Genomic DNA, 20,284 nt, shown 5'->3' with positions numbered 1-20,284 from the left:
TTTGCTCAGCTTGTTGACTCACATGTCATCCTTGCACCTGCTCCAAATGTGAATTAAACCTTGCACACTTTACAAACCTCATATGTAGACATGAGAAAGGATGGCCTTGCTTTCAAGGGAGTGCAGCAAGGTTAACCAGGCAGATTCTGGGAATGATAATCCGACATATGAGGAAAGATTGACTAGGTGGTTATTGTTTTTGTCAGAACTCGGACGAGTCGGGGTGGTGGAGAAGAGGATGGATTTCTTAGAGACTCAAAATTCTAACAGGACTAGACAGGGTTGATGGAGGGAGGATGTTCCCAGTGGTGAGTGTTCCAGAACCAGGGCCGCTGTCTGAGGATTCGGGAGAGACAATTTAGGATGGGGATGCGGAGTTGGTTCTTTACCCAGACTGCTGAGTCTGTGGCATTGATTACCACAGGAAGTAGTTGAAACTGGAACATTGAATGTATTCAAGCGGTAGTTAGATATTGCTCTTGGGGTGAATGGGATCAAAGGTTATGCGGAGAAAGCAGGATTCGGCTCTTGAGTTGGACAATTAGCCATGATTGTGATAAATGGCGGAGCAGGCTCGAATGGCTGAATGGCCTCCTACTGCTATCTTCTATGTTTCTATGTAGGACAAGTGAGATTGGGCCAATTGGACTGCCGTTTGGACTCTGGAGCATGCTCTGCAGTCCCAAATCATGTTTAATGAAACTCATTATTTTGTTACCCTCACCAACCCTTTAGCACTGGAGATCTTTCTCTTCTATAGCTCTTAAGGTTACTTCTGTTAAGAATATTTGGCTGTGCTACCACTACCCAATGGGCAGGACAATGCTAAACAATTTCATCTTCTCCCCTGAGAAAATTAACACCGTCATCTCTCAGACATATATTGTCTACTTTTTCCAAGAATGGTCCATCTGACTATGGCGACCCCCCCCCCCCCCCCCAAAAAGTCGGGAATTTTCAGTCCTCCTTTCACCCCACAGAACGCTGTCTCATTTCTTTATTCCACCTATCAATTATTTCTCTTCTTTGCAGTGAACGAATGCAAAACTATGATCTTTACTTTCACTTCATCTAACATTGTATTGTCGTTGAAATTTGGCTGTGAACCATGGCTGTAATTCACAAACGATAGATCGAGTCTTCCCTAAGCACTTAGAACAACACAACATACAAACATTGCAGATGAAGTGATAAATGGTTTATCAATGGATGATTGCCTTACGTTTTGGTGGAAATGCACTACTTTTTCTGCAGCGATCTATGTCAGCAACTAGTGGTGTAATGAAACTACAGTAATTGCATATGCGCTACAGAAAAAAATATATTTATACAAGAATACATTTGTATGTATTGACCACCTGCGTCACCCATGTAACCTCAAAATATGCCTTTGCCTTTGCCTATGTCCAGGTGTAGCTGTGACATCTATAGCTGAGCTGGAGACAGCATGCTAACTGATACAACCTGTTAACTGTGCTGAGTTTGGCAGGTCTGTGATGGGAATTTGAGTCCTAACCCTCAAGGACTAGGTGGTCATGGTAATGCTGAGGTTCTCCTATGCAGGTTGGTCTCTTCTTGGCCTGACCTGCTGAAGGCATTAGGGTCACACATAGAGAAAGCTGGATGGCAGTTAACAACAAGACATGGGAATCAGTAGGACATCTCTGGAGTATCGTGAGATGAAGCCCAGGGTGACTGGCTGTCATCCTTATGTCTGTGGTTGCTGAAAGACCTCTTCCTCTTATTATTAATGTTCTGCACCCAAGGCCGCAGCAATGGCCTGCAGGCCTGAGAGCCACTTTGTTTTGTTGGATCGGAGTTCCTAAGGTGGCCATGACATTTTACATGAAGACAGCCAAACTGGAGTCATGACAATATACTGAATTTGGATGGACTCCTGCAGCCTATACTCTTATGTCTCTGTCTGTGCTCTGGTACATGAATGCTTCATGAGGTGCAAAGCTGTGCTAGATTCTGAGTCCTCCTCTGGAAGTGACTACTATGCACATTGCACATTGTCCAAGAAATAGTAGTATGAGTTGGTGTCTGAGAGTCAGTGTAGGTATTCCATGTCAAGCTGGAGCTTGTACACTATAACCTTAGGAACATAGGCCAGGAACAGATCAATCAGCCCATCAAGCCAGCCGTGGCACTCCATGGCTGACCGACCACTGCAATACCTTTACCCACCCTATCCCCATAATCGTTTATGCCAGTGGTAATCTGAAATATCTCAATGCCTACTTTAAACATGCTCAAAAGAATGAATTTCCACAGTTGACTGTAGTAGAGAATTCCTGTAAGTAAATTAATTTCTCCTCATCTTAGACATAAATGGCATTCTCCTCACTTTTAAATTGTGCTCCATGGTTCTGGATTTCTCAGCTAGGAGAAATACCTTAACAGTATCCAGTGTGTTCATCCCTTTTTAAGTGTTTGTAAATTCTGATTTCACCCCTCATTTCTTGAAACTCTCGAATAAAGGCTCAATGTGTCCATTTTCTCTTCATGGGACATCCCTGGTGAACCTTGGGAGTACTCCCTTGATGGCAATAATATTCTTCTATGGTAAACAAATCAAAACTGCATGCAGTACTCCTAAGGGCAGTCTAACCAAGCCCCAATGGAATTGAAGCAAAACTTACTTACTCCTGTACTTTAATCCACTCAAGAAATGGCAACATTCCATTAGACTTCCTAATAACTTGTTACATTTGCACACTAGCCTTCAATGACTTATTAACGGGACCTAGGTCCCTTTGGACATTTGTTTTCCAGTACCTTACCATTTAGGAAATACTTCTGGTTTCCAGATAACTTCATGTTTTTCCATATGCATGTTTTACCTCTGTCTGTTCAAACCCCGCTGAAGCTGTTTTATATCATCCTGACAAGATACGTTCCCACTTAGCTTTGTGTCATCTGCAGATTTGGAGATAACAACATATTTTGGTCCCCACCTCCAACTTATCAATACATATAGTCAATGATTGGGGCTCAAATACTGAGCCTTACAGTACCCCACTACGCACAGTCTGGCAGTGTGAGAATGACCCACTTATTTTCAGTTACTCTGTTAGCCAACATTAATCTATACAAGTACATTGTCTCCTATCACCTATGCACTTTAATTTTTCTAAACAGCTCCTGTGGGGCACTTTACCTTCTCCCCATTTTTTTGATAATGTGGTAATGTCACTGCAGTAGCAGTCTAGATCTCCCAGGCCATTGTTGTGGGGATACGTGTTTGAATTTCCGTGTTGACCCGAATTGGCAGTTGTCACTTTATCTCATTCTTGCTCTAGTAAGGTCTTCCTCACTCTGACCATGTGGCTCACCATCTGTCGTATTTGGTATCCTTCAAAACTATTTTACTTGAACCAGGTGAGGCCTCTAAGAATTATGTTGACAAAATTATGCCATTTCCCCATGTGCTTACCTGTGCTGCTATGTTAGTTAAAAGTGAACTGGTCAGATGGTAGGGCCGCCTCCTGCCAGTTTTGGGGTAAAAGACCCCCTGTTTTCTCTTAGATGGTCTGGTTCAGGACCCCTGATGAGGTGTTGCTGAACTGCATGGCTAGTTTCTGCTTGGATCTAGCTATTATTTGCAGTGTGGGCTTGACGAATAAATCTTATCATGATGTTTCTGGTTTACAGTGAGTGAATGTTTGTTTGGATGGCCTTTAAATGATACATTGTGACCTTCAACTTAGAGCCCCATTGGGGAAAAGAGCTTTCTGCCTAAGCTGGCCTATAAAATTCACCATTGTTACCTTACATAAACCTCATTCATTACATAATCAGCTGAGAACTGATTGCATAAGAAATTCTAACCATCTCCAGTGCTGTAATTATTGATTTTATTCAAAACTGTCAGCAGTCATTCTCTATATATTAACTAATATTTCTGCTGGAAGCTAATTATTAAATCTTCCTGTCTGTTAGGAAGGGAGGTCGAACCCCTTGGATAATTAAAATCTAAATACAAGTCCCCAGTCTGTTATGGTGGGAGTAGAGGTCCCCTTCTAATAATTAAACTCAAATCACCTGGAGAAGCTTGCCTCACCTCACCCAATCTATTAAACGTTCATGGAGAAGGGGAGGTTAAACTAAAGAAAATCCGTGATATTCACTTTATACGAAACCAGCTACAGTGTATTTATTTAACCCTAACAGTGAAAAAATTAATAGAGTTGCTAACAAACCAAACAATTTCCCCCTTACTAAATATTCCCTAATTGAACTAAATTCTACTGGAATGCTATTCTAATAAACACAAGTCCCACTTGTATAGACGCAAGTAATAAGAAAATAAAATGAAACCTTAATGTGATATTTATATTTCCACTTCCCTTGGAAAATGGTAATTTATGGTAGTCCACAATTCTATTGGAACTGGATTCCTTTGCATCTATGCTCATTAGATACTGTACAAAGCTCTGGCCCAGGAACAACATAGACTGAACACAGCTGAGATCACCAAGTCCTGATGAGACCAAAAACTTTGTCAGACCCTATTATCTTCTGCAAAGCTCTGTACAACACTATGCAGTGTATTTGATACCAGCTCATTGGAACACCACTTAATTACTAACCTCATTTAAAGTGAAAGTTCATATAAGGAATGAGCTGCCAGAGGAAATGGTTACAGTTACAGCATTTAAAAGACATTTGACCAGGTACACGAATAGGAAAGACAACAAAGTGTGGAGCTGGATGAACACAGCAGGCCAAGCAGCATCTCCGGGAGCACAAAAGCTGACGTTTCGGGCCTAGACCCTTCATCTGCTGTGTTCATCCAGCTCCACACTTAGTTATCTTGGATTCTCCAGCATCTGCACTTCCCATTATCTCTGACACGAATAGGAAAGGTCTAGAGAGATATGGACCAAATGCAGGTAGGTGGGACTGGTTTGGCAAATGTGGTTGGTATGGATGAGTTGGACTGAAGGGTCTGTTTCCATGTTGTATGACTCTGAACGAGACCTATAGAGGTGGCAATGGCCTAGTGGTATTATCACTGGACTATTTACCCAGAAACTCAGGTAATGTTCTGAGGACCCATGTTCAAATCCTTCCACAGGAAATGGTGGAATTTGAATTCAATAAAGAATTTGGAATTAAAGGTCTAATTAGGACTGTGAAGCCATTGTTGAATGTTGGGGAAAAACCCATCTGGTTCACTGATGTCCTTTTAGGGAAGGAAATCTGTCATCCTTGTCTGGTATACGTGTGAGTCCAGACCCACTGAAATGTGTTTGACACTTAACTGCCCTCTGGGCACTTAGGGATGGGCAATAAATGCTGGCTGAGCCAGAGACAGCCACATCCTGTGAATGAATTTTAAAGAAAACAAAAATGTGCTATTCATTATAATCTCCAAGATTTAAATACCTGTAAAATAAAACTAACTACGGAAATGGTGTTTTAACTGCACATCAAAATGCCAGTCCCCTGGATGGCCCATATCCTGCTCCTTCTGGAACAAAATAAAGGCATCTATATGTAAGAGAATAGATTCCGATTCTCTCAGAATCTATCCAGCAGTTACTTTTACACGCTCACATCCTTCTTCCTGAAAGGACTATATTCCATTCTCCAGTTGCGGTGTCATGGTATCAAAAAGTGAAATAGTGACTATTGATTAACAAAGTATGAGATTTGCTCCTTAGATGCATTTGAGACTATGTTTTGACTTAAGTTACTGCTGTGTGTCTGGTAGGAGTAGAAAAGATGATGTAAAATTTCCCAGCAAAAGAGCATTAACCTTTACACTTTGGAATCTGAACTACATCGTTGTATTGAAGATACCACAGTCGTGGGAATACTTTTAAAACCCAGGCATGTACGAGTGAAGATGACACATTCCTTTTCCCAACAATACACTGAGACCCTGGAGTTACTTAAGCATTTTCTGTTTCATTCCCTTATGAATATCACATGGGTTAGCCTTTCATTCCACAAATCAGGAATGTGTGATATGTAGTCGAGGTTATCTTGTAATAATTTAAATGGCAGGCTAAAGGTTGGTGGACTGAAATAAGGTGGACTGATATACACTTCTTAACAAATTTAATTCAAATATCTTTTTGACCTAATTGATGCCTTCAAAACAATGTTGGATTACTAGCTGAAGGAGAAAAAACATGCAAGGGTCTGGAAAAAAACGAATGAGCTTGGCTTAGGAGACTTACTACTGCAAAGAGCCAGTATGGATATCATGAGCCTAATGGCCTCATTCTATACTATGACACTTTAATAGTAAACGGATCAGCAAAGCAGCCCAGTCCCTTTTGAGGAACTAAAAATGAGATAAACGAAATGAAAGCTGGAAAACATCATCATATAAAGATGAAGGAGGTTCAAATAGGGTACTATTTTTATTTAATTGTTTCTAAACTAATTTGTGGTTTGCTGTTTGGATCAACATTTGAGGATTACTTGCAAGCACTTGACTATTCTAAAACATGGTTTGATGTCCAAGGCTCCAAGTGGACATTCATGCCTGCTGCTGACACAAGGGGAATTAGTTTGCATGTAAGATTATCATGAATGACTGATCAGCATTGCGAAAGCATTTACTCTACCACTAATGACTGCCTAATCCCCAGCAGGCCATTTCATCTATTAAACCTGCAACATGTTTTATTTACATCAGCTGTCTAAATGCATTTTTCACAATTTAATAGTCTTTTTAAAGTTTTGAAATCTTTACATCTTTTGAGACAGCATTCTTAAATAATGATTTGTGGCAGCAAATTCAAAACTCTAAACACATTTATGTAAAATATTTTATCTTCTAAAATCTCTCATTGGTCTTAAATCTATGGTGGGGAATTAACCTGAAGAAACAGTTGTGCAAAATCTTCACTAATAAACAACAAAAGAGATACAGGGTTCCTGTGGGGTTTGGAGTCCTAGACTTGAATAAACTCAAACCTCCTTTATGCTGTATCTTATCTGCCTCCTCAATTCATAATACAGTATTACAGCCATCTGATTTTAGCTCTGATATTGCAGCAGTAATAGCAGAATAAGAAAAACATAATGTTATTTGTTCCTAGAGAGCATGTGAACTTTAGTCACTGGGAAAGCGAGATTTTGCTCATAAAATAACAATAGAAAAACTGGAAGATGAATTTAGTGAGAAGCTCTTGGATCATTTTACAGTAAAGCTCAAGTAGGACCGGAAATGATCCAATTATTGTTACTGCATAATGTGAAATCTTCCAAACTCTGGCCCATAAGGTAGTGGAGAATTGTTAGACCTATTACTACTGATTGAATGTTCTAGCAGATGCCATAACCATCTTTAGAGGTAGAATGGTTACTTTTGGGACATAATTTGGCTTAAATATGGTGCACATTTTTTAATTTCATGAAACAATTAATATGTATACTATGATTTTAAGTTTCAATCTTTCTAAGTTCCAAGATGCATTGTTCATCATTTTTTTTTCCCTTTTTGTAGGTAATTGACAAAATATCTATCATAAGATGAAGTATCTCTGCCAGCCGAAGCTACTGTAAGAAGGGAACAAAATGAACTTAAGCTGTGCTGACAAGTGAGAAGTTTATATTTTGCTTTAAGTTATTTTGTTTATCACTAAGTTAAAATTAACCAATAAAGAATATATTCTGCACCCTAGACCGTACTCTGGAGAAAATTGACCGTTTGACCTGACTAGCCTATGATAGCATTTTGCTTGAGTCAAATCTCCTCCCAATTCCCTCATGTAACTTTATTAACACAGCCTTCTATTCACTTTTCCTCATGCCTATCTGGATTCCCCATTAAAGGCCACGTGACTCAACTATTCCTTTTGTATGGATTGGAGAGGAACTTCTAGATGGTGTTGTTCCTATCCATCTGCTGCCTCTGCCTTTCTAAGCGGTAGAGGTTGTAGATGTAGGACGTTCTAATGAAGGAGCCTTGGTGAGTTCCTGCAATGGCCCATATAGATGGTAAAAACTGATGCCACTTTGCATCTGTGATAGAGGAAGTGAATGTTTAAGGTAGGTAGTCAGTTCCCTGAAGTCTGGGTAACAATGAGCTTCATGAGTGTTGGAATGCACTCAGCAGGTACATGAAGATATGTGCCTTGTGAAATGGTGAACAGGCTTTGGGGAGTCAAGAGGTCAGTTACTCTTCCTTTTCTGCTCCTTTCACCCTCACCTTCAAATGCAAATATAGGAAGCTTATGAATTTATTTCCCATTAAGACTGAGACCCTTTAATCAGATGACTCTCTCACATTCCTGAATTTCAGCAGTCAACCTAGCTGAACTTCTTACCACTGGCTATGAGCTTTCACCGTGCTGTAGTTTCTCTACTATTTCCTTTCACACCCTTACAATGCTTGAGACAATATTTTACAATACTTGCGCTTGCAACTCACCACCTTTCCACAATCCTGTTCCCATGAAATTGCCGATCACTAAACTTGCCTGCTGCCTGCTATGTTATCTGTCATTATAAATGATTCTTGTTCATCAGGTGTTGTTTTAAACAAAGCGGACAATGTCATACTTTCCATTTGTTTAATTGTTAATTTTGGAAGAATATGATCATCTGTTCCTTTTTAGTTGTTGAGTACAGACTGAAATGAGGAGGAAATGCAGTTTTATTTATATGACCCTTGTGTCTGTGTACATATGTGCTACTGTAATAATTGGTTCCAGAAGAAGCTAATTCAAAATGAAAATACTATTGATGCTGGAAATCTAAAATGAAAACAATCAATATTAGAAATACCAGGTCAGGCAGCACCTATGGAGATGGAAACATGTGTAAGTGTTTCATCAGAAATCATTTTCAGTTCAGAGTATTCAAGCCTTTAGTTTCGTAGTAAAATTTTTCGTAAGATCTTTTTACAAATCCAGTTTTTGTTTGGAAATGATTTTAAGAGGACGTAATTTTTTTTTTTACTCTTGTGTTATCAGAGATGACAGTAGCATTTTTGGGGTAATGGATGAAGATGACCAGGACAAAGCAAAAAGGTGAGTCCACAGAATCAAGTTTGGAAAATATAGCTAGGGAATGATGCATTATTAAATATTTTCTGAAAAATTTTCAGGTGTTTTAAAACAAATATGATCATTTCAGCCAGAATTTCAGCACAGAAAACAATGTAACAGTTAAATTTGTGATCAGAGATAATGGGAACTGCAGTTGCTGGAGAATCCAAGATAACAAAGTGCGAAGCTGGATGAACACAGCAGGCCAAGCTGCATCTCAGGAGCGCAAAAGCTGACATTTCGGGCCTACAGCCTTCATCAGAAAAGGGGGATGGGAGAGGGTTCTGAAATAAATAGGGAGAGACGGGGAGATGGACCAAAGATGGATAGAGGAGAAGATAGGTGGAGAGGAGTGTGGAGGTGGGGAGGGGATAGGTTAGTCCAGGGAAGACGGACAGGTCGAGGAGGTGGGATGAGATGGTAGGTAGGAAACGGAGGTACAGCTTGAAGTGTGAGGAGGGGATGGGTGAGAGGAAGAACAGGTTAGGGAGGAGGGGACAAGCTGGGCTGGTTTGAGGATGCAGTGGGGGGAGGGGACGAGCTGGGCTGATTTTGGGATGCAGTGGGGGAGGGGGAGATTTTGAAGCTTGTGAAGTCCGCATTGATACCATTGGGCTGCAGGATTCCCAAGCGGAATATGAGTTGCTGTTCCTGCAAACTTCGGGTGGCATCATTGTGGCACTGCAGTAGGGCCATGATGGACATGTCTTATGAGGAATGGGAGGGGGAAGTAAAATGGTTCGCGACTGGGAGGTGCAGTTGTTCGTTGCGAACCAAGCGGAGGTGTTCTGCAAAGCGGTCCCCAAGCCTCCGCTTGGTTTCCCCAATGTAGAGGAAGTCACACCGGATACAGTATACTACATTACATTGGCAGATGTGCAGGTGAACATCTGCTTAATATGGAAAGTAACCTTGGGACCTGTGATGGGGGTGAGGGAGGAGGTGTTGGAAAGTGTAGCACTTCCTGCGGTTGCACGGGAAGGTGCTGGGGTTGGAGGGGAGTGTGGACCGGACAAGGGAGTCCCGGAAGGAGTGGTCTCTCCGGAAGGCAGACAAGGGTGGGGATGGAAAAATGTCTTGGATGGTGGGGTCGGATTGTAGATGGCGGATGTGTCGGAGGATGATACGTTGTATCTGGAGGTTGGTGGGGTGGTATGTGAGGACGAGGGGGATTCTCTTAGGGTGCTTTTTCCGGGGGTGTGGTGTGAGGGATGTTTTGTGGGAAATGTGGGAGGCACAGTCAAGCATGGGCGGGGGCGGGGTGGAGTTGCGATCCTTGAAGAACGTGGCCATCTGGGATGTGCGGGAGTGGAATGCCTCCTGGGAACAGATGTGGCGGAGGCAAAGGAATTGGGAATAGGAGATGGAATTTTTGCAGGGAGGTGGGTGGGAGGAGGTGTATCCGAGGTAGCTGTGGGAGTCGGTGGGCTTGAAATGGACATCAGTTTCTAGCTGGTTGCCTGAGATGGAGACAGAGGCGCCCAGGTAGGTGAGGATGTGTTGGAGATGGCCCAGGTGAACTTGAGGTTGGGGTGGAAGGTGTTGGTGAAGTGGATGAACTGTTCGAGCTCCTCTGGGGAGCAAGAGGCAGCGCCGATACAGTCATCAGTGTAACTGAGGAAGAGGTGGGGTTTGGGACCAGTCTATGTGCGGAGGAGGGACAGTTCCAGGGACTGGTTGGGCCTGCGGGACAGGAAGAAGTGGAGGGCCTTAAGGCCATCTGCATGAGGAATGCAGGTATATAGGGACTAGATGTCCATGGTGAAAATGAGGTGTTGGAGGCCAGGGAATTGGAAGTTCTGGAGGAGGTGGAGGGCATGGGTGGTGTCACGGACGTAGGTGGGGAGTTCCTGGACTAAGGGGGAGAAAGTGGAGTCCAGATAGGTGGAGATGTGTTCAGTGGCGCAGGAGCAGGCGGAGACAATGGGTCGGCCAGGGCAGGCGGGTTTGTGGATTTTGGGAAGGAGATAGAAACGGGCAGTGAGGGATTGGGGAACAATGAGGTTGGAGGCTGTGGGTGGGAGGTCCCCTGAGGTGATGAGGTCATGGATGGTGTTGGAGATGATAGTTTGGTGCTCGGGAGTGGGGTCATGATCAAGGGGGCAGTAGGAGGAGGTGTCGGAGAGTTGGCGTTTGGCCTCGGCGACGTAGAGGTCAGTGCGCCATACTACCAATGCGCCTCCCTTGTCTGCGGGTTTGATGGTGAGGTTGGGGTTGGAGCGGAGGGTTGCCTGTTCACATCCCTCACACCCTGCCCCCACAATAACTGCCCTAAGAGAATACCCCTCATCCTCACATACCACCCCACCAACCTCCGGATACAACGCATCATCCACCGACACTTCCGCCATCTACAATCTGACCCTACCACCCAAGACAGTTTTCCATCCCCACCCTTGTCTGCCTTCTGCAGAGACCACACTCTCCGGGACTCCCTTGTCTGCTGCACACTCCCCTCCAACCCCACCACACCCGGCACCTTCCCCTGCAACCACAGGAAGTGCTACACTTGCCTCCACACCTCCTCCCTCACCCCCATCCCAGGTCCCAAGATGACTTTCCATGTTAACCAGATGTTCACCTGCACATCTGCCAATGTGTTATACTGTATCCACTGTACCCGGTGTGGCATCCTCTACATTGGGGAAACCAAGCGGAGGCTTGGGGACCGCTTTGCAGAACATCTCCGCTTGGTTTGCAATAAACAACTGCACCTCCTAGTTGCGAACCATTTTAACTCCCCCTCCCACTCCTCACACAACATGTCCATCATGGCCCTACTGCAGTGACAAAATGATGCCACCCGAAGGTTGCGGGAACACCAACTCATATGCTGCTTGGGAACCCTGCAGCCCAATGGTATCAATGTGGATTTCACAAGCTTCAAAATCTCCCCTCCCCTCACTGCATCCCAAAACCAGCCCAGCTCGTCCCCGCCTCCCTAACCTGTTCTTCCTCTCACCTATCCTCTCCTCCCACCTCATGCCACACCTCCATTTCCTACCCCTCTTCTAGACAGTGAATTTCGCATATCCGCCACCCTCTAGGTGGGCGTCAAAAAAGTTATGTCTTCAATTCCTTGTACACCTCCTGCCCTTTATCTTAAATCAATTTTCCTGGTTATTGATTTCCCTGTTAGGAGGAAAAGGTTCTTCCTATTTATCATATTATTGTCCCTCATAATTTGACACCAGTTAGGACTCCCTCTGCCTTCTCTGCTCTCAGAGAAACAACTGTAGCTATGTAGTCTCGCTTCATAGCTGAAATACTCTAGCGTAGGCAATATACTGCTGAACCTTTCCTTCATCCCCTCTAGTGTAATCGTATCCTTTCTATAATGTGGCTACCAGAACTACTACACATACTCTAGCTGTGGTCTAATTGACATCCTGTACAGAACTATCAAAACTTCCTTGCTCTTGTAGTCAATTCCTTGATAAATAAAGGTGCAGGTCTCATGCAGCCTTAACTACCTTTTTCCATTTGTCTGTGTTCAGGAATCTGTGGACATGCATTCCAAAAAATCACTGTTTCTCCGTACTTCCTAAGGTCAGCCCATTTGTCTTTTTATTCCTCCCAAACATGTATTGCCTCACCCCATTTGTGGATTATATTTCATTTTCCACCATTCAGCTCATCTGACCAGCCACCTACATCATTCTGCAGCCTAAGGCTTTCCTCCTCACTGTTTACCACACTACTACTTTTCATGTAATGTATGAATTTACTGATCAATCTTCCTACATTCATGTTTAGATCATAGATGTATAGAACTGAAGCAGAGGACTCAACACAGAACATTTAGCATGCCAGTCAAAAATCAACCTTTTGATAAGTACCCCTCCTTCCTGCCAATAAGCCAATTCTGGATTCAGTTTATCCAAGTCGCAAGCTGCTACCTCTTGACCAGTCTCCTGTGCTTGATCTTGTGAAATGTTTTACCGAAATCCATGTAGACCATACCTACTGCACTACCCTCAGCCCGACATATAGTCGCCTCCTCAAAAGCATCAATCAAACATATGCAGAATAATCTCACCCAGACAAAGCCATGCTGACTGCACTAGATTAATCCTTAACTCTCAAAGTGAAGATTATTTCTTTCCCTCGGGGAAATGATTGGAAAAAGTTCTATCACTGACATTTGACCCACTGGTGTATTGTTCTGTGGCCACCTTTCTTAATTATGGTCCCACATTAGCTGTTCTCCAGTCCTCTGTCTTTCCTCCTGTGTCCAGGAAGGATTTGAAATTTAATTTCAGAGGCTCTGCAGACACCTCCCTTGCTTCGAACATGAACCTCGGGTCCACTGTATTTGGGCCTGTGGATTTGTCCAATTTTAAGCCTACTAAAAGCTGCTAATTCCTTCTGCCTATCAATTGTAAATTGTTCAAGTATATCACAGACACCTTCCCTGATTTCTACACTTTGTATCATAAAAATATATGTAACATTCTATTAAAATCTTCTGGCTTAACTCAGTTTATCCTGAGGTTTCTGATTATTCTCTTGCCGCTAATTTGTTTATAAAATGCCTTTGAATTTTCCTTTATTTTGCCATCACTGTTTTCTCAAGACTTTTCTTTACTTTTCTAATTTTGTTTTTAAGTAACCCTGCACTTCAAGAGCTGTTGGTGTTTTGAACCCTTTGTCTCTGCCATAAACTTCTCTTTATCTCCTTATCCAATTCTGTACATTACTCAAATCTTGGGTTGCTAGAAATTTTGGTCCCATCCTTCATCTTCACAGGAATGTGCTGGTTTGAAAGACTGTTGGCTCTGATGTAGATTCTTGAATGCTTTTGAACTTTGATTTAATCTTTGCTTCTAAAGGCCAATCCTTCACAGGAAGATGCTGGCACAACGAGCAAACATGAAGCTGCCAACTGATATTGTCTGTTATTCTTTTTCAATGTTGGCATCTGCTTTTCTAACCACTGGCTGTAATGTTGGTGTATTATGGCTCTTGCAAGGTGTTGCAAATTCTCTGATCAGCTCGTGATTCCTTGGACAGACAATTGATGTTATAAGGCCTTCATGTCATGCTTGCAAGCAATCTTGAGGTGGAGTTTTTTTATTCTATTCATTTTGTGGGATGTGGGCGACACTGGCTGGCAAGCATTTCTTGACCATCCCTAGGTGCCCTTGAGAAGGTGATGGTGAACTGCCTTCTTGAACTGCTGCAGTCGTCTTGCTGTTGGTTGACCCACAATGCTATTTGGGAGGAAATTCCAGGATTTTGACCCAGTGACGGTGAAGGAATGGCGATATATTTCCAAGTCAGGATGGTGAGTGACTTGGAGGGGAACTTGGAGGTGATGGTGTTCCCATATATCTACTGCCCTTGTCCTTCTAGATGGAAGTGGGCATGGGTTTCGAAGGTACTGTCTGAGGATCTTTTGAATTTCTGCAGTGCATCTTGTAGATAGTAAGCACTGCTGCTACGGAGTGTCGGTGGTAGAGAATGAATGTCTGTTAATGTAGTGCCAATCAAATGGGCTGATTTGTCCTAGATGGTGTCAAGATTCTTGAGTGTTATTGGGATTGTCCTCATCCAGGCAAGTGGGAAATATTCCATCATGCTCCTGACTTGTGCCTTGTCGATGGTGTTCAGGCGTTGAGGAGTCAAGAAATTAGTTATTCGCCGCAGTATTCCCACGGTCACCCAGTCTATACTTCATTTCCCCACGTAGAGATGTGAGCAGTGAATGCAGTAGACTAGATTATGTGAAATGCTTCACCTGGAATGTATGTTTGGGCCCTTAGATATTGGGGACGGATTAAGTAAATGGACAGGGTGTTCTAGTTTCTGTAGTTGCAGGGAAAGATGCAGTGGGCTGTGGAGGGGTGTTGGGAGTGAAGGAAGACTAGCCCAGGGTATGCTGGAGGGAATGGTCACTGAAAGGCAGACGAGAGAGGAGGGGAATGTGTATCTGGTGGTGGCGTCTTGCTGGAGGTGGTGGAAGTAGCGGCTAATGATCTTTTGTAAGTGGCTGTTGGTGTAATGATAGGTAAGGACAAAGAGAACCCTGCCACTGATGCCTGAGGGAAGAGAGGCAATGAGAGCCAAAGTATGGGAGGTGGGTTGGACCATGCTGAGGCCACTGTCAACAACAGTGCTGGAGAATCCTCAGTTGAGGAAGAAGGTGGACATTTTGGAAGCTCCCTTGTTGAAGTTGGTGTCATTGGAACAGATGTGATGGAGATGAAGGAACTCTGAGTCTTTACAGGAAGTCGTGTGTGAGGATGTATAGTCAAGGTAACTGTAGGAATTGGTGGGTTTATAGTGGATATTGGTAGCCAACCTATCCCCTGAAATGGGAAGAGAGATGTTGAGGAAGTGAGGAGAAGAGTCAGATGGACCAGGTGAAAGTGAAGGTGGAGTGGAAATTGGAAACAAAATTGATAAACATATCCAATTCTGGATGAGAGAGGGAAGCTGCACTAATGATTTCATCAAGAAAATGGTGTAAGAGTTGTGGGTGGGGTCCAGAATAGGATTGGAACCAGGAATGTTCCATGTACCCACTGAAGAGACAGGCATAACTAGAGCCCATGTGCATACCCATGACCACCCCTCTGACCTGGAGAAAATGAGACGAGTCAAAAGAGGGTGAGGATGAGCTCAGCCAGGCAGAGGAGGGTGGTGGGTGAGGACAGTTCAGGCCTTTGTTCCAGAAAGAAATGGAGACACCTGAGAACAACCTGCTGGGGGATGGCCATTTAAGGGAACTTGATGTCCGTGGGAAAGAGAAGGCAGATGGAGCCCGCATCTGGAAATTCTGAAATTGATGTAATGCAGCAGAGAAATTACAATGTAATTTGACAGAGATTGGACCAGGGAGAAAAGTCCCAGTCTAGGTGGGAAGAAGTCAGTGCTGTGGGGCAGAAACAGTGAGTCTGCCTGGGTGGTCCTGTTTATGAATTTTGAGAAGGAGATAGAATAGAGTTGTGTGAGGTTGGGGGCTTATCAGCTTGGAAGCAGTGGGGGGGTGAGATCTCCAGATGAAATGAAGTCAGTGACCATGGCTGACACAATGGCCTTTTGCCCCAAGGTGGGGTCATGGCCTTGGCAGAGCTAGGAGGAGGTATCTGAGAGCTGGTGCTTAGCCTCTGCAGTGTAAAGGTCAGGCTAAAGTGCAAAATCGTGGTTGGATCTCAGAGCACAGAATGCAATCAGTTCTTGGGAGAATAGGTTGGAATGGGTAAGAAGGGAAGGAAGTTAAATTGTTTACCTCAATTTCACTTTGATAGTCCTCAGTGAACAACTGAGAAGGTGACACCAGGTCTGACCCATCTCCTGTACTTTGGCCCTCACCCCTTCTCTTCCCTGCTACAACAGCTGTAGGGTTCCTCTTGTTCTTACCTAGCATCTCTCCAGCATCCATATCCAGAGGATCGTTAGCTGCAATTTCCACCACCTCCAGCAAGAAGCCACCACTCGGCACACATTCCTCACTCATCTCTTGTCTGCCTTCCGCAGGGATCATTCCCTATAGGACACCCTGGGCCAGTCTTCCTTCGCTCCCAACACCCCTCCAGAGACCACTGCACCTTCCCTTGTAACTGCAGAAGAGCTGACATCTCTGTGTACTTCCTCCCTCCCCAGTATCTAAGGGTCCAAACATACATTCCAAGTCAAGCAGGGCTTTAACTGCATTTCACCCAATCTAATCTTCTGCATTTGCTGCTCACAATGTGGTTTCCTCCACATTGGGGAAGTAAAGTGTAGACTGGGTGACAGCTTTTCAGAACAACTACTTTCTGTCAGCAGAAAATGCCCTGAGCTTCCAGTTGCCTGCCACTCCCAAGAAACCTACTGTTCCCTGGACGACATTTGTGTCTGAGGCTAGTTGCAGTGCTCGAGTGAGGCTCAGTGTAAGCTGGAAGAACAGTGTATCATTTTCATTTGGGGACCCTGCAGCCTTCTGGACTCCATGTTGAGTTCAACAGCTTTAAGGCTTGAACTCTCCCACGCCCTTAGCCCAGTCTCAACACATCAAACCTTATTATCATATAGTCTACTATTACACGACGCCAGTTCCCATTGGCTATTCACACTCCTTTATTCACTCCTTTTATCTGTCCAATTGTTCTTCTCTCAATTTTGTTCTATCCCACCTATCATTTATTCTTTACTACTACTACCCCCCCCCACCAAATTTTCTGCATGTAAATCAACACTTTCTTAGCTACCATCAGATCTGAGGAACGGTCACTACTGAAACGTTAACTCTGATTTCTATCCACAGATACTGCTAGACCTGCTGAGTATTTCCAGCAATTCCTGTTTTTGGTTCTGATTTATGGCATCTGCAGTTCTTTCAGTTTTTGTTTTCAAGACTAAATAACCAGCTTGATGTTATCGTGTGCATTTTTTTTTGAGAGCCAGTCATAGCTGATAACTACTTTCCCTGAATTTGTTTTGAGCCGATTATTAGGGAATGGATTGTTGGTTACTATGAGCCCAAAGAAACAGAATTTGTGAAAAGGTTTTTGTGGCTTTTTTTAAAAATACTTCTGATCAAGTGGGGCAAGTTACAAATGTTGCAAAGACAGTTCATGAGTTTTGGTAGCTAGATTGTGATGCACGTATAGGACTTCCCTAATCAACATGTGACATATTTTCATTTTCACCTTGTTTCCATAGTTTGTAGAATTTGTTGTTGGACTTAATGTGCAAGTAAGTTCCTTCCATTTCTACAGTTCTGGAGTTCAATCTGTGCAAATTCAAGGTGATGCATTTTGGAATATGTAATTCACAGGCAAACTATACAGTAAATGGAAAAGTCCTGGGGCAGATTGATGTTCAGAGAGATCTGGGTGTTCAGGTCCATTGTTCCCTGAAGGAGGCAATGCAGATCAATAGAGTGGTCAAGAAGGCATACGGCATGCTTTCCTTCATCAGACGGGTTATTGAGTACGAGAGTTGATAGGTAATGTTACAGTTGCAATAAGACTTTGGTTCGGCCACATTTGGAATACTGTGTACAGTTCTGGACGCCACGCTAACAAAAGTATGTGGATGCTTTGGAGATGGTGCAGAGGAGGTTCACCAGGATGTTGCCAGGTTTGGAGGGCGCTAGCTATTAAGAAAAGTTGAGTAGATTAAGATGAGTTTCATGAGAAAGACGGAGATTGAGGGGGGACCTGATTTGAGGTCTATTTAATCATGAGGGGTATAGACGAGGTGGATAGCAAGAAGCTTTTTCCCCAGAGTGGTGTACTCAATTACTAGAGGTCATGAGTTCAAAGTGAGAGGAGGAATGTTTATGGGAGATATGTGTGGAAAGTTCTTTATGCAGAGGGTGTGGGTGCCTGGAACGCGTTGCCAGCGGAGGTGGTAGACGCAGACACCGTAGTGTCTTTTAAGATGTAACTAGACAGATACATGAATGGCCAGAGAGCAAAGGGATACAGACCCTTAGAAAATAGATGACAGGTTTAGACAGAGGGTCTCTATCAGCACAGGCTTGGAGGGCCAAAGGGCCTGTTCCTGTGCTGTAATTTTTTGTTCTTTTGAGGTGAAGGTCTGGAGAATGAAGACGCAGATACCAGAGTGGGGCTAAAAAAAAATGCCTATTTCATTCTAAAACTGTCGGATATAAAGCCTCCAAATCACATAGTGCTGTTATCGTGGAGAAGCAGATGCGATTGAGGAGCTTTGTTGAACAGTTGGATTTTGTCGAAATCTTGCAGAGTCCTGCTTTTTTAACAATATCAAATGGCTTAGTGGATCTTCAAAATCACAACTAAAACAATTCTTCATCTTGAATAAGATTATCATTTTTTGTATTTGTTGTGGATGTGGACATTATTAACATTATTAACTAGAGCAGCATTTATTGTCCACTCCTAATTGCAGAGAAAGCGTTGTTGAACTGCCTTCTTGAACTGCTGCACTCTTGATAAGGAGGGAGTTCCAGGATTTTGCTCTATCAAGACAGTGAAAGAGCAGTAATATTGTTCTGAGTCAGGTTGTGTGGCTTGGAGGAGAACTTACAAGTGATGGTGTTCATGTATGTTTGCTGCCTTTGCCGATTTTAGATGGTAGGGTATGTTGTATGTGGAATGTACTACCAGAAGAGCTTGGATGAGCTGCTGCCTTGATATTCATGGGCAGTCTCTCTTAATCTCTGGAGTTTAGTTCTTCTGTCCGTGTTTGGACCAAGGTTGTAATGCGATCGGGAGCGAGTGGCTCTGGTAGAAGTGATAATGGGAACTGCAGATGCTGGAGAATCCAAGATAACAAAGCTTGAGGCTGGATGAACACAGCAGGCCACACAGCATCTCCGGAGCACAAAGCCTCATGGCCTAGACCCATCATCAGAGAGGGGGATGGGGAGAGTGTCCTGGAATAAATAGGAAGAGAAGTCGGGGGGGAGGCGGACCGAAGATGGAGAGAAAAGAAGATAGGTGGAGCGGAGAGTATAGGTGGGGAGGTAGGGAGGGGATAGGTCAGTCCAGGGAAGACAGACAGGTCGAGGAGGCGGGATGAGGTGGTAGGTAGGAAATGGAGGTGCGGCTTGAGGTGGGAGGAAGGGATGGGCGAGAGGAAGAACAGGTTAGGGAAGCGGAGACAGGCTGGGCTGGTTTTGGGATGCAGTGAGGGGAGGGGACGAGCTGGGCTGGTTTTGGGATGCAGTGGGGGAAGGGGAGATTTTGAAGCTTGTGAAGTCCACATTGATACCGTTGGGCTGCAGGGTTCCCAAGCAGAATGAGTTGCTGTTCCTGCAACATTCAGGTGGCATCATTTTGGCACTGCAGGAGGGCCATGATGGACATGTCGTATGAGGAATGGGAGGGGGAGTTAAAATGGTTCACGACTGGGAGGTGCAGTTGTTTATTGCAAACCAAGCGGAGGCGTTCTGCAAAGCGGTTCCCAAGCCTCCGCTTGGTTACCCCAATGTAGAGGAAGCCACACCGGGTACAATGGATACAGTATACCACATTGGCAGATGTGCAGTTGAACATCTGCTTAACATGGAAAGTCATTTTGGGGCATGGGATGGGGGTGAGGGAGGTGGTGTTGGGGCAAGTGTAGCACTTCCTGCGATTGTAGGGGAAGGTGCCGGGTGTGGTGGGGTTGGAGGGAGTGTGGAGCGGACAAGAGAGTCACGGCGAGAGTGGTCTCTGCAGAAGGCAGGCAAGGGTGGGGATGGAAAAATGTCTTGGGTGGTGGGGTCAGATTGTAGATGGCGGAAGTGTCGGAGGATAATGCGTTGTATCCGGAGGTTGGTGGGGTGGTATGTGAGAATGAGGGGGATC

At 44.0% G+C, this 20,284-nt stretch overlaps 1 protein-coding gene across 2 annotated transcripts in view; it reads left to right on the top strand.

Annotated features, from left to right (window-relative positions):
• The window catches only part of clocka (clock circadian regulator a), a 140,372-nt gene that overhangs the window by 17,468 nt on the left and 102,620 nt on the right, over window positions 1-20,284 (top strand). For both annotated transcript variants that reach the window (XR_007248000.1, XM_048535276.2), the window contains exons 2-3: window positions 7,472-7,565; window positions 8,943-8,999. Coding sequence is in view for 1 of the 2 variants with exons in the window: in XM_048535276.2 (XP_048391233.2) it covers window positions 7,543-7,565; window positions 8,943-8,999 (80 nt within the window). In the remaining variant the exon portion in view is untranslated. The remainder of the gene's footprint in view (window positions 1-7,471; window positions 7,566-8,942; window positions 9,000-20,284) is intronic.

Source organism: Stegostoma tigrinum, chromosome 1, assembly GCF_030684315.1.
Source record: "Stegostoma tigrinum isolate sSteTig4 chromosome 1, sSteTig4.hap1, whole genome shotgun sequence".
NCBI classification, from domain to species: domain Eukaryota; kingdom Metazoa; phylum Chordata; class Chondrichthyes; order Orectolobiformes; family Stegostomatidae; genus Stegostoma; species Stegostoma tigrinum.
The sequence above is the reverse complement of the archived record's forward strand: the minus strand, read 5'-3'. Positions and strand labels throughout refer to the sequence as shown.